Raw genomic sequence first — 14,941 nt, forward strand, 5'->3', positions numbered from 1 at the left:
GCAGTGATGGTTAGTCCTGCTTTGGAACCCCAGTCATTGAGACACTGTTTTGCCAGACCTTCCAGTGATTAAATTATTGAACTGATTAAAAACTTGCAAAACATGTCAATGGGTCATCTGTAATTTCCTTATTTCACATTATTGTACCAAACATCTCTCTCTATCTACCCCCTCCCTCCCTAGGTCACCCAGATCCCTATCCAGGGTACCCATTCTACTCCTGGCCCAGCAGGTCACCGCTGGTTGTGAACGTGCCTGTCTCTCCCCTCCAGTCCTCTCTTTACCCGACGGGACATCCCGAACACCTGCTGGCAGATGTTGCCCAGGCGACGTGCCAAGACAACGACGGTGACACGTATGTTTTTTTTTTGAAAACCCTACATGCATTGAACTTCAGTTAGTCTCATGAAGCAGATAGGGCCTAGTACTGTTGCCCTCTGAGGGTTCCTTGCTAACCCTGACTACCTGCAAGGCGCTATGGACTGGGTCGAGTTCAGTAGGTCATTTTTGTTTTCCATTTCACATATGACCCAGATCAGTTAGGTATGTGTTGGAGGGAGAGGAGATGTCACACAGTCTGTTTGTTTTGGTCTATGATTCACCTGGCTGAGGGGTGTTGGTGGTGAGAGAGAGGAGTGTGCTGTGTGTACCCTTATCACACCACACCACATTCTTTACCTTCATTTCACTTCCTGTCTCCGTAATGATTAATGGAGTCAATTCTCTGCACTACTGCTCAGTGAAAGTGTCACTGGGTGAGGGGGATTCTGGGATTGAACTTGACCGCTGTGATCTGTACTGTGTGTGTCGTGTTCTGTGTCTCTTTGCATTGTTTGTATGAGTCTTCATATGAGAGACAGGCTTGACTCTGAGAGTAAGGTGACCAGATAACAACACACAAAAAAATGTAGAAAGAAGATCAGAATATCCCATGGAATAATTATATTTTTTAAATATTTTTTTTAACCCCTTTTTCTCCCCAATTTGGTGGTATCCAATTGGTAGTTACAGTCCTATCACTGCATCTCTCGTACGGACTCGGGAGAGGCGAAGGTCGAGAGCCGTGCGTCCTCCGAAACACAACCCAGCCAAGCCGCACTGCTTCTTGACACAACGGCCACTTAACCTGGAAGCCAGCCGCCACTGCGCCCGACCCGCCATAGGAGTCGCTGGTACGCGATGGGACAAGAACATCCCTGCCGGCCAAACCCTCCCCTAACCTAGACAACGCTGGGCCAATTGTGCGCCGCCCCATGGGTCTCACAGTCATGGCCGGCTGCTCACAGCCTGAACTGGAACCAGGTTCTCTAGTGGCACAGCTAGCACTGCGATGCAGCGTCTTAGACCACTGCATCACTCGGGAGGCCGCACACAGAATTATTTTTAACTATATATTTCCGCTATAGTCCTTTCAAATACTTTAATTATTTATAACACAAATGGATTAACCCCTCAAATGTTTCTTAATTTTTGCCTACCTTGGTCATTTTTGAATCACCCCAGTTTGGTAGCCTATGCTGTTGGAAAGGTTTTCTAGCTATGGGCATGGTTGTTCATGCAGTTGTTACAATGTATCACTGACCAAATGTTCTCATAGAAGGGAGCAAACAAGTTTGATACAAGTGGTGAGAAATTTTACATTGAAATCCGATTGCATACAGCTTTTGATTACTGAAATATCAGCCTCAATTTCAATTCAGAGTTGCTTTTCTTTCTGGGGGATAATCAAGGACATTGCCAGTACTAGCCTGGGATAGGCCACCAACATCGGGGATGTCTGGTCACCTTATGTTAGAGGTTAAGGAGTGGATGTGGTACATTCAATCACATGTTAATACCAACAAAACGCACCGATGCCCTCTCTGACCTTCTACACCTGAGCACTCACCTGTTCACTGACAGAAATGCGAGGACGATACAAAAATAGTCATGTGACTGAAATCATATGTCCTTCCAAGCAAGTCATGTTCCTGTAGTTTAAGTGCCGTGTGTCACTGTCATTTGCATCCCATCACAAAAAAACACATGATCGAGAAAGTGCAGACCTGGCTGTGGGTTTCGAGCCATGGCAGTTCTGCTTGGGATGATTTCATGTGATGTAGAGCCCAGGGACCAGCACTGAAATCAATCAGGAAGAAAACACCTTGCAATCTGATCACAGGATGTTTAAGATGTATCAGTATTAAAGTGCATTTACATTTCAGTAGCTCAATTTTTTTGTGCCTTTTTAAAAAATGTACTTTTACATTTTTTTAATAATCGAACAGTACCTAGGTGGTTGTACTGGGGCTTTTGGGTGCTGTTCTTATGAAGTCAAACTACTTGATGAAGTGGTAGACTGTAAAGAAGTACATTTCCCTGGCTGGTAGCTACTTGTATTGTGGTCTGTCTGATGAAAAGTTAGATTTCAGCAGAAAGACAGCGCCACTTCTCAGCCCCCCCACCATCCCCAAGTGTGTCTGTGTGTGTGTGTGCTTACGTCAATGGGGTGTTAATCCTCAGTTCTCATCGCCTCTGAGCCCCTCAGTTTCGGGAAAACCTCTGAGCGTGCGCCTCTCAATGTGTGACTGTGGTTTTCTCAGGTCTTTCTGTATCTCTGTTTTCATTTCTGTGTTTTTAAATGAATGAGCTCAAAACCCAAACATCCGCTCCTCACTTCCTCATTTACCGCTTTCTCTCTCTCCCTCATCGATCTCTCTCGCTTTTTCTTCTGATCATTTCCCTGCTTATCTCTCACTAACACTCTCACCCCTGTCTCATTCTCCCCTGTTCATCTCTCACCCCTCTGTGACACACTCCCCTCCCTGTTCATTGTCCTTCTAGCTGCTTGAATGAAAGACAGGTGTGTAGTCAGTGCAGTAACATGGGGACAGTTCACATTGAGTGTAGTCATGCTTATATAATACAGGTGGGGATGAAGTTTGTTCAGCAGTTCCTTGTAAACCACATGTATTGTACCCAACAACTTTGGCTCACTGCTGTGCTTGGCCAGGGATATGCAGACATGTAGGTAGGGGCGGGGTCAATAAACTGGAGGAAATAGCTATAGTGCTGCCATGGCAAAAATCGAATCAAACTTTATTTATATAGCACATTTCTTAGAGGATACATTTGCATTTCAAAGTGCTTAACAAATTAAATAGTATAACAATAAAATAGGTGGACATGAGACTAATTGATTGAAATAAATATAGAATGGTATAAAAAAAGTAAATAGTATGACTAAAAGCACCTTACGTAAAAGCACGGCTTTTTTTTATGTCTTGAGATTTTTCTTAAAAATGTCTCCAGTTTCTAAGGCCCGCCCTCAGATCCTCCGGCAGGCTGTTCCCAAGGCCAGGACCATAGAGGCTGCTTTAAAGATCAATAAAGCAATTATTTGTAAAATTGTTTCCAAAACTGACAGGCAACCATAAAGGCTATGTCAGGCTCCAGATTTAGGGTGGCTCAGTTGTTAGAGCTTGGTGCTTGCAATGTCAGAGTTGTGGGTTCAATTCCCACAGGGGTCCAATTTGCAAAAAAGTAAGAAATGTATGCATTCTGGATAAGAGGGTCTGCTAAATGACAAAGGGTTTTTAAAAATGATTTATTGTAAGTTGGACTGTGGTGTGTTTCTAGTTCCCCTTTGTTTAATACACCTGTCTTAGATGTCGCTCTCTCAGCTGGTCTGCTGGCCACAGCAACCCGCATTCCCACGCCTCCCCAAAACAGGATACCACATGTACGCCACTGCCAGTCTCTGTCGCTCAGTGTGTGTGTATGAGTGCGGCCCAGCGCTCCTGCGTCAGTGTGCTTTGGGTTATCTGGGGCTGTGGTCTGCCCCACTTCCAGGAACAGGAGAGAGCACAGTTTCATCTTGAGAGAAAGAGAAAGAGAGGAACCTTGTTCAAGTGTGTGATAATCTCACCATTGCACTGAATGGAGACACCTGTTACTAGGTCAGTTGGGTGTTGATAGATTTTTGAGGAATGTTGGGAGAGGCACCTCGCATATACTCATCTGGGGACTGTTTTTAATCAGAACTGATGCCATTACTGTTGTCATCCTCATTGTGCTGCAATAATGCATGTTTGTCATCTACTCACATACTCCACAAATACATGTTTACTATGTGACAAAGACTGCTGCAGATTCATTAATTCTGCTTCCTCACTGCATGGGAGAACCCAGTCAGTTGTTTTTGATGGGTTACCTATTATCACTGTAATCACTTGAGTGCCAATGTTGATCTGGTGGGAGTTATTAGGCAAATTAAGATGGTAGTGAAGTGCCGCTACTATGAGCTGCGGACAGACATACAGTGCCTTGCGACAGTATTCACCCTCCCCCCCTGGCATTTTTCCTATTTTATTACAACCTGGAATTAAAATAGATTTTGGGTAGGGTTGTATCATTTGATTTACACAACATGCCTACCACATTGAAGATGCAAAATATTGTTTTGTGAAACAAACAAAAAAAACAGAACTTGATCGTGCATAACTATTCACCCCCCCCCCCCCCCCACCCCAAAAATCAATACTGTGTTGAGCCACCTTTTGCAGCAATTACAGCTGCAAGTCTCTATAAGCTTGGCACATCTAGCCACTGGGATTTTTGCCCATTCTTCAAGGCAAAACTGCTCCAGCTCCTTCAAGTAGGATGGGTTCTGCTGGTATATAGCAATCTTTAAGTCATACCACAGATTCTCAATTGGATTGAGGTCTGGGCTTTGACTAGGCCATTCCAAGACATTTTAAATGTTTCCCCTTAAACTACTCAAGTGTTGCTTTAGCAGTATGCCTAGGGTCATTGTTCTGCTGGAAGGTGAACCTCTATCCCAGTCTCAAATCTCTGGAAGACTGAAACAGATTTCCCTGTATTTAGCGGCATCCATCATTCCTTCAATTCTGACCAGTTTCCCAGTCCCTGCCGATGGAAAACATCCCCACAGCATGATGCTGCCATCACCATGCTTCACTGTGGGGATGGTCTTCTCGGGGTGATGAGAGGTGTTGGGTTTGCACCAGACATAGCGTTTTCCTTGATGGCCAAAATGCAACATTTTTTTCTCATCTGACCAGAGTACCTTCTTCCATATGTTTGGAGAGTCTCCCATATGCCTTTTGGCAAATACAAATGTGTTTGCTTATTTTTTTCTTTAATGCAACCGCTGTGTCTGATTTCAAAAAAACTTTACGGAACAAGCAAACCATGCAATAATCTGAGACAGCGCATTTCAAACTAAGTACAAAATCAATCTTTAGGATGTTTTTAACATATAGCTTCAATAAAGTTCCAACCGGAGTATTCCTTTGTGTCTTGATGAGCAATGGAACGCAAGTGGATACCATGAGGAATGCGCATGTTCAGAAAATGGCTGACTGCCAGTCACCTGAGATTCTGCTCTCATTCAGTCCCACAACACAGTAGAAGTCTCATTTAAATTTCTATAGACGGTTGACATCTAGTGGAAGCCATAAGAAGTGCAACATTAATATCTCAAGGGGATTTCATTGGGAACTGTGGTGAATACATACCAAGCTCAGATTTCTCACTTCCTGTTTTGATTTCTCCTCAGGATTTTGCCTGCCATATGAGTTCTGTTCTACTCAGACATCATTCAAACAGTTTTAGAAACTTCAGTGTTTTCTATCCAATACTACTAATAATATGCATATATTAGCGACTGAGGAGCAGGCCGTTTACTTTGGGCAACTTATTCAGCCAAGCTACTCAATACTGCCCCCCAGCCATAAGAAGTTAACCTCTTTGGGCTAGACATGCCGCTAGCACCCCACCTCGACAACATCCGGTGAAATTGCAGAGCGCGAAATTCAACATACAAAAATCATAATATTAAACATTCATGAAAATACAAGTGTCATACATTGTTTAAAAGCATAATTTCCTGTTAATTCAGCCGCTTTGTCAGATTTCAAAAGGCTTTACGGCAAAAGCATACCATGCGACTACCTGAGGACAGCGCCCCGCATACAAAAGCATTAAACATTTTCCAAACCAGCAGAGGTGTCACAAAAGTCAGAAATAGAGAAAATAAATCACTTGCCTTTGAAGATCTTCCTCTGTTTGCAATCCCAAGGGTCTCAGCTACATAACAAATGGTTGTTTTTGTTCAATAGTCCTTTATATCCCCAAAAAGTCAGTTTAGTTGCTGCGCTTGATTCAGTAATCCACCCGTTTCCCTCGTTCAAAATGCATACACAGGAATCCCAAAAGTTACCAATAAACTTCGTCCAAACAAGTCAAACAACGTTTCTAATCAATCCTCAGGTACCCTAATATGTAAATAAATGGTCAAATTTAAGATGGAGAATAGTGTGTTCAATACCGGAGATAAATAACGAAGTGTGCGCCCTCATCCACTTGCGCCACAAGACAAGTCAAAATGAGAGCCACCTAGGAAAACTACAAATTCTAGCTCATTTTTCAAAAAACAAGCTGAAACCCTTTCTAAAGACTGACATCTAGTGGAAGCCATATGAACTGCAATCTGGGAGGATTTCCTTTGATTTTCCCATAGAAATCCATTATGGGTGGTCACCTGCCATATCAGTTCTGTTATACTTAGACATTATTTTAACAGTTGTAGAAACTTCAGTATTTTCTATCCAATACTACCAATTATATGCATATCCTAGCTTCTGGGCCTGAGTAACATGCAGTTTACTTTGGGCACCTCAGTCATCCGAACTTCCGAATACTGCCCCCTATCCCTAAGAAGTTTTAAGCAATGTCTTTTTTTCTGGTCACTATTCCGTAAAGCCTAGCTCTGTGGGGTGTACGACTTAAAGTGGTCCAATCTCCGCTGTGGAGCTTAGCAGCTCCTTCAGGGTTATCTTTGGTATTTTTGTTACCTCTCTGATTAATGCCCTCCTTGCCTGGTCTGAGTTTTGGTGGGCGGCCCTCTCTTGGCAGGTTTGTTATGGTGCCATATTCTTTCTATTTTTTAATAATGTATTTAATGGTGCTCATGGGATGTTCAAAGTTTCAGATTTTTTTTATAACCCAACCTTGACCTGTACTTCTCCACAACTTTGTTCCTGACCGTTTTGGAGAGCTTCTTGGTCTTCATGCTGCTGCTTGCTTGGTGGTGCCCCTTGCTTAGTGGTGTTGCAGATTCTGGGGCCTTTCAGAACAGGCATGTATACTGAGATCATGTGGCACACAAGTTGACTAATTATGTGACTTCTGAGGGTAATTGGTTGCACCAGATCTTTAGGGGCTTCATATCAAAGGGGGTGAATACATATACACACCACTTTTCTGTTTTTTTATTTTTTTGAGAGAATTTTTTAAACAAGCCATTTTTTTCACTTCACCAATTTGGACTATTTTCTGTATGTCCATTACATGAAATTCAAATAAAAATCTATTTAAATTACTGGTTGTAATGCAACAAAATAGAAAAACGCCAAGGATTAATACTTTTGCAAGGCACTGTAGCACTTGGCTATTTGCGCAAGGGATAAGTAGTTTCCACGGGATCAAAGCATTATTCTTTTCTTCCCCTTTCATGCTCAGTGGTTATCAAAAGAGAGCTAAAAATGTTTTTCAAATAGTCTACGTTGAGGATGACCTTGTCATTCTCAATGGATGTAAAAACAGACCTAGTTGACTCGCTGTTTGAGGTGAAGAAAAAATGACTTTCACAAGTTCCACTGTGGTGGTGAGTTAAGACAATCAGAAATACTATCAGATCCCCAAATGGGCACATTTATAGCCTACATTTGCGCGCAGACCAGGTAGCCTAGGCCTACTTCTATGTATAGTCAGGTGCTCGTCCTTACTCAACATTAACAGAAGCGACTACAAATTACAATGAGTAAATTGACAACTCCTAAATGGAATGAAATAAACCAAAACTTGTTCCTCAGAAGTGTAGCCTAGGTTGTGCGATCCTCAAACAGTGTCCACTCCAACAATGAGAATGGTAAAAGACTGTTGTTCTTGTAGTAATAACTTGAATGCAATAACAGCAATTACCATAAAACATTGTAGACTAGAAATATGGGAAATAAAATGTACTACTGGTGATTTAGATGAGCAATCCCCGTAGACTAGAAATATGGGAAATAAAATGTACTACTGGTGATTTAGATGAGCAATCCCCGTGGCCTACGCAATGGATTAGTCCACTGAGACAGGCGTGAAGCCATCAGGTCACTTTTGCCACAAAAATATATATTATATACTGCTCGACCAACAGCCTATCGACCAAACAATCGACAAGTCGACTAAATGGGGTCAGCCATTTAGACAGATACCACATTCACAAGTGTATTTGTACGGTGTGTGGTGAGGGGTGGTGTTTGTATGGTGTGTGTGTGGTGAGGGGTGGTATTTGTGTGGTGAGGGGTTGTATTTGTACGGTGTGTGTGTGGTGAGGGGTGGTATTTGTGTGGTGAGGGGTTGTATTTGTACGGTGTGTGGTGAGGGGTGGTATTTGTACGGTGTGTGTGTGTGGTGAGGGGTGGTATTTGTGTGGTGAGGGGTTGTATTTGTACGGTGTGTGGTGAGGGGTGGTATTTGTACGGTGTGTGTGTGTGGTGAGGGGTGGTATTTGTACGGTGTGTGTGGTGAGGGGTGGTATTTGTACGGTGTGTGTGTGTGTGTGGTGAGGGGTGGTATTTGTACGGTGTGAGGGGTGGTATTTGTACGGTGTGTGTGTGTGGTGAGGGGTGGTATTTGTGTGGTGAGGGGTTGTATTTGTACGGTGTGTGGTGAGGGGTGGTATTTGTGTGGTGAGGGGTTGTATTTGTACGGTGTGTGGTGAGGGGTGGTATTTGTACGGTGTGTGTGTGTGTGTGTGGTGAGGGGTGGTATTTGTACGGTGTGTGTGGTGAGGGGTGGTATTTGTACGGTGTGTGTGTGTGTGTGGTGAGGGGTGGTATTTGTACTGTGTGTGTGTGGTGAGGGGTGGTATTTGTACGGTGTGTGTGTGTGGTGAGGGGTGGTATTTGTACGGTGTGTGTGTGTGGTGAGGGGTGGTATTTGTACGGTGTGTGTGTGTGGTGAGGGGTGGTATTTGTACGGTGTGTGTGTGGTGAGGGGTGGTATTTGTACGGTGTGTGGTGAGGGGTGGTATTTGTACGGTGTGTGTGTGGTGAGGGGTGGTATTTGTGTGGTGAGGGGTGGTATTTGTACGGTGTGTGGTGAGGGGTGGTATTTGTACGGTGTGTGTGTGGTGAGGGGTGGTATTTGTGTGGTGAGGGGTTGTATTTGTACGGTGTGTGGTGAGGGGTGGTATTTGTACGGTGTGTGGTGAGGGGTGGTATTTGTACGGTGTGTGTGTGTGTGTGGTGAGGGGTGGTATTTGTACGGTGTGTGTGTGTGTGTGGTGAGGGGTGGTATTTGTACGGTGTGTGTGTGGTGAGGGGTGGTATTTGTGTGGTGAGGGGTTGTATTTGTACGGTGTGTGGTGAGGGGTGGTATTTGTACGGTGTGTGTGTGGTGAGGGGTGGTATTTGTGTGGTGAGGGGTTGTATTTGTACGGTGTGTGGTGAGGGGTGGTATTTGTACGGTGTGTGGTGAGGGGTGGTATTTGTACGGTGTGTGTGTGTGTGTGGTGAGGGGTGGTATTTGTACGGTGTGTGTGTGTGTGTGTGGTGAGGGGTGGTATTTGTACGGTGTGTGTGTGTGTGTGGTGAGGGGTGGTATTTGTACGGTGTGTGTGTGTGGTGAGGGGTGGTATTTGTACGGTGTGTGTGTGTGGTGAGGGGTGGTATTTGTACGGTGTGTGTGTGTGGTGAGGGGTGGTATTTGTACGGTGTGTGTGTGGTGAGGGGTGGTATTTGTACGGTGTGTGTGTGTGGTGAGGGGTGGTATTTGTACGGTGTGTGTGTGTGGTGAGGGGTGGTATTTGTACGGTGTGTGTGTGTGGTGAGGGGTGGTATTTGTACGGTGTGTGTGTGTGTGGTGAGGGGTGGTATTTGTACGGTGTGTGTGTGTGGTGAGGGGTGGTATTTGTACGGTGTGTGTGTGTGTGGTGAGGGGTGGTATTTGTACGGTGTGTGTGTGTGGTGAGGGGTGGTATTTGTACGGTGTGTGTGTGTGTGTGTGTGTGGTGAGGGGAGGTATTTGTACGGTGTGTGTGGTGAGGGGTGGTATTTGTACGGTGTGTGTGGTGAGGGGTGGTATTTGTACTGTGTGTGTGTGGGGTGAGGGGTGGTATTTGTACTGTGTGTGGGGTGAGGGGTGGTATTTGTACGGTGTGTGTGGTGAGGGGTGGTATTTGTGTGGTGAGGGGTTGTATTTGTACGGTGTGTGGGGGGTGAGGGGTGGTATTTGTACGGTGTGTGTGTGGTGAGGGGTGGTATTTGTACTGTGTGTGTGTGTGTGGTGAGGGGTGGTATTTGTGTGGTGAGGGGTTGTATTTGTACGGTGTGTGGTGAGGGGTGGTATTTGTACGGTGTGTGTGTGGTGAGGGGTGGTATTTGTGTGGTGAGGGGTTGTATTTGTACGGTGTGTGGGGTGAGGGGTGGTATTTGTGTGGTGAGGGGTTGTATTTGTACGGTGTGTGGTGAGGGGTTGTATTTGTACGGTGTGTGTGTGTGGTGAGGGGTGGTATTTGTACGGTGTGTGTGTGTGTGGTGAGGGGTGGTATTTGTACGGTGTGTGTGGTGAGGGGTGGTATTTGTACGGTGTGTGTGTGTGGTGAGGGGTGGTATTTGTACGGTGTGTGTGTGTGGTGAGGGGTGGTATTTGTACGGTGTGTGTGTCTGGTGAGGGGTGGTATTTGTACGGTGTGTGTGTGTGGTGAGGGGTGGTATTTGTACGGTGTGTGTGTGTGGTGAGGGGTGGTATTTGTACGGTGTGTGTGTGTGGTGAGGGGTGGTATTTGTACGGTGTGTGTGTGTGGTGAGGGGTGGTATTTGTACGGTGTGTGTGTGTGGTGAGGGGTGGTATTTGTACGGTGTGTGTGTGTGGTGAGGGGTGGTATTTGTACGGTGTGTGTGTGTTGAGGGGTGGTATTTGTACGGTGTGTGTGTGTGGTGAGGGGTGGTATTTGTACGGTGTGTGTGTGGTGAGGGGTGGTATTTGTACGGTGTGTGTGTGGTGAGGGGTGGTATTTGTACGGTGTGTGTGTGTGTGTGTGGTGAGGGGTGGTATTTGTACGGTGTGTGTGTGTGGTGAGGGGTGGTATTTGTACGGTGTGTGTGTGTGTGTGTGGTGAGGGGAGGTATTTGTACGGTGTGTGTGGTGAGGGGTGGTATTTGTACGGTGTGTGTGGTGAGGGGTGGTATTTGTACTGTGTGTGTGTGTGGGGTGAGGGGTGGTATTTGTACTGTGTGTGGGGTGAGGGGTGGTATTTGTACGGTGTGTGTGGTGAGGGGTGGTATTTGTGTGGTGAGGGGTTGTATTTGTACGGTGTGTGGGGGGTGAGGGGTGGTATTTGTACGGTGTGTGTGTGGTGAGGGGTGGTATTTGTACTGTGTGTGTGTGTGGTGAGGGGTGGTATTTGTGTGGTGAGGGGTTGTATTTGTACGGTGTGTGGTGAGGGGTGGTATTTGTACGGTGTGTGTGTGGTGAGGGGTGGTATTTGTGTGGTGAGGGGTTGTATTTGTACGGTGTGTGGTGAGGGGTGGTATTTGTACGGTGTGTGGGGTGAGGGGTGGTATTTGTGTGGTGAGGGGTTGTATTTGTACGGTGTGTGGTGAGGGGTTGTATTTGTACGGTGTGTGTGTGTGGTGAGGGGTGGTATTTGTACGGTGTGTGTGTGTGTGGTGAGGGGTGGTATTTGTACGGTGTGTGTGGTGAGGGGTGGTATTTGTACGGTGTGTGTGTGTGGTGAGGGGTGGTATTTGTACGGTGTGTGTGTGTGGTGAGGGGTGGTATTTGTACGGTGTGTGTGTCTGGTGAGGGGTGGTATTTGTACGGTGTGTGTGTGTGGTGAGGGGTGGTATTTGTACGGTGTGTGTGTCTGGTGAGGGGTGGTATTTGTACGGTGTGTGTGTGTGGTGAGGAGTGGTATTTGTACGGTGTGTGTGTGTGGTGAGGGGTGGTATTTGTACGGTGTGTGTGTGTGTGGTGAGGGGTGGTATTTGTACGGTGTGTGTGTGTGGTGAGGGGTGGTATTTGTACGGTGTGTGTGTGTTGAGGGGTGGTATTTGTACGGTGTGTGTTTGTGGTGAGGGGTGGTATTTGTACGGTGTGTGTGTGGTGAGGGGTGGTATTTGTACGGTGTGTGTGTGTGGTGAGGGGTGGTATTTGTACGGTGTGTGTGTGTGTGGTGAGGGGTGGTATTTGTACGGTGTGTGGTGAGGGGTGGTATTTGTACGGTGTGTGTGTGTGTGTGTGTGGTGAGGGGAGGTATTTGTACGGTGTGTGTGGTGAGGGGTGGTATTTGTACGGTGTGTGTGGTGAGGGGTGGTATTTGTACGGTGTGTGTGTGTGGGGTGAGGGGTGGTATTTGTACTGTGTGTGTGGTGAGGGGTGGTATTTGTGTGGTGAGGGGTTGTATTTGTACGGTGTGTGGGGGGTGAGGGGTGGTATTTGTACGGTGTGTGTGTGGTGAGGGGTGGTATTTGTACTGTGTGTGTGTGTGGTGAGGGGTGGTATTTGTGTGGTGAGGGGTTGTATTTGTACGGTGTGTGGTGAGGGGTGGTATTTGTACGGTGTGTGTGTGGTGAGGGGTGGTATTTGTGTGGTGAGGGGTTGTATTTGTACGGTGTGTGGTGAGGGGTGGTATTTGTACGGTGTGTGGGGTGAGGGGTGGTATTTGTGTGGTGAGGGGTTGTATTTGTACGGTGTGTGGTGAGGGGTTGTATTTGTACGGTGTGTGTGTGTGTGGTGAGGGGTGGTATTTGTACGGTGTGTGTGGTGAGGGGTGGTATTTGTACGGTGTGTGTGGTGAGGGGTGGTATTTGTACGGTGTGTGTGGTGAGGGGTGGTATTTGTACGGTGTGTGTGTGTGGTGAGGGGTGGTATTTGTACGGTGTGTGTGTCTGGTGAGGGGTGGTATTTGTACGGTGTGTGTGTGTGGTGAGGGGTGGTATTTGTACGGTGTGTGTGTGTGGTGAGGGGTGGTATTTGTACGGTGTGTGTGTGTGGTGAGGGGTGGTATTTGTACGGTGTGTGTGTGTGGTGAGGGGTGGTATTTGTACGGTGTGTGTGTGTGGTGAGGGGTGGTATTTGTACGGTGTGTGGTGAGGGGTGGTATTTGTACGGTGTGTGTGTGTGGTGAGGGGTGGTATTTGTACGGTGTGTGTGTGTGGTGAGGGGTGGTATTTGTACGGTGTGTGTGTGTTGAGGGGTGGTATTTGTACGGTGTGTGTGTGTGGTGAGGGGTGGTATTTGTACGGTGTGTGTGTGGTGAGGGGTGTTATTTGTACGGTGTGTGTGTGTGGTGAGGGGTGGTATTTGTACGGTGTGTGTGTGTGGTGAGGGGTGGTATTTGTACGGTGTGTGTGTGTGTGGTGAGGGGTGGTATTTGTACGGTGTGTGTGTGTGGTGAGGGGTGGTATTTGTACGGTGTGTGTGTGTGTGGTGAGGGGTGGTATTTGTACGGTGTGTGTGTGTGTGGTGAGGGGTGGTATTTGTACGGTGTGTGTGTGTGTGGTGAGGGGTGGTATTTGTACGGTGTGTGTGTGTGTGGTGAGGGGAGGTATTTGTACGGTGTGTGTGGTGAGGGGTGGTATTTGTACGGTGTGTGTGTGTGGTGAGGGGTGGTATTTGTACTGTGTGTGTGTGGGGTGAGGGGTGGTATTTGTACTGTGTGTGGGGTGAGGGGTGGTATTTGTACGGTGTGTGTGTGTGTGGTGAGGGGTGGTATTTGTGTGGTGAGGGGTTGTATTTGTACGGTGTGTGGGGGGTGAGGGGTGGTATTTGTACGGTGTGTGTGTGGTGAGGGGTGGTATTTGTACTGTGTGTGTGTGTGGTGAGGGGTGGTATTTGTGTGGTGAGGGGTTGTATTTGTACGGTGTGTGGTGAGGGGTGGTATTTGTACGGTGTGTGTGGTGAGGGGTGGTATTTGTACTGTGTGTGTGTGTGGTGAGGGGTTGTATTTGTACGGTGTGTGTGTGTGTGGTGAGGGGTGGTATTTGTACGGTGTGTGTGTGTGGTGAGGGGTGGTATTTGTACGGTGTGTGTGTGTGGTGAGGGGTGGTATTTGTACGGTGTGTGTGTGTGGTGAGGGGTGGTATTTGTACGGTGTGTGTGTGTGGTGAGGGGTGGTATTTGTACGGTGTGTGTGTGTGGTGAGGGGTGGTATTTGTACGGTGTGTGTGTGTGTGTGGTGAGGGGTGGTATTTGTATGGTGTGTGTGTGTGTGGTGAGGGGTGGTATTTGTACGTTGTGTGTGGTGAGGGGTGGTATTTGTACGGTGTGTGTGTGTGTGGTGAGGGGTGGTATTTGTACTGTGTGTGTGTGGTGAGGGGTGGTATTTGTACACACCGTACAAATACCACCCCTCACCACACACACACACTGTACAAATACCACCCCTCACACACACACACACACACACCGTACAAATACCACCCCTCACCCCACACACACACAGTAAGGTGATGGGTGGTTCTCACTTACCCGGTAAGGGGAGCTTTGAGGAAAGAACCGACACACACGGCCAAACAATTTCTGCTTTTCACACTGATCAGACGGCTGAGTGGCTTCACTGTGCTGTATGGCCATTAGTCAGGTCAGATTGCGAGAGAGGGGCGTCAACACTGTCACACGTTTTACTGTTATGAGACTGTCTTGTGGTCATCTTCAGTTGCATCATTCACCACAGTGCCGGTTACAACTACACTTGTATGGAGATGGGTTTCATTTACAAAGACAAACTGTCATCCCTATTGTGTCTTTCTCTATGTGAAAGATTTGTTTACTCAAGTTGAACAAGAAATGAGGAAAACAAGGTTGTATTGGCTATGGTTTGTTGACATGTTTTGGTCTGTGTTACACTAGCTACACGAATGAGATGGCTGGTTGTGATTGG

At 46.7% G+C, this 14,941-nt stretch overlaps 1 protein-coding gene across 2 annotated transcripts in view; it reads left to right on the forward strand.

The window, feature by feature from the left end:
• Positions 1 to 14,941, forward strand: part of bcl3 (BCL3 transcription coactivator) — a 31,146-nt gene that overhangs the window by 1,902 nt on the left and 14,303 nt on the right. The window contains exons 2-3 of one of the 2 annotated variants that reach the window (XM_090192627.1): positions 184 to 355; positions 1,006 to 2,204. In XM_090192627.1, the coding sequence (XP_090048753.1) occupies positions 184 to 355; positions 1,006 to 1,219 (386 nt within the window). In that variant the 3' untranslated portion in view covers positions 1,220 to 2,204. Of the gene's footprint in view, positions 1 to 183; positions 356 to 1,005; positions 2,205 to 14,941 lie in introns of those variants that run through there. The other variant, XM_021624309.3, reaches the window with a different exon arrangement.

Source organism: Oncorhynchus mykiss, chromosome 2 (assembly GCF_057628025.1).
Source record: "Oncorhynchus mykiss isolate SJ-2025 chromosome 2, ASM5762802v1, whole genome shotgun sequence".
NCBI classification, from domain to species: domain Eukaryota; kingdom Metazoa; phylum Chordata; class Actinopteri; order Salmoniformes; family Salmonidae; genus Oncorhynchus; species Oncorhynchus mykiss.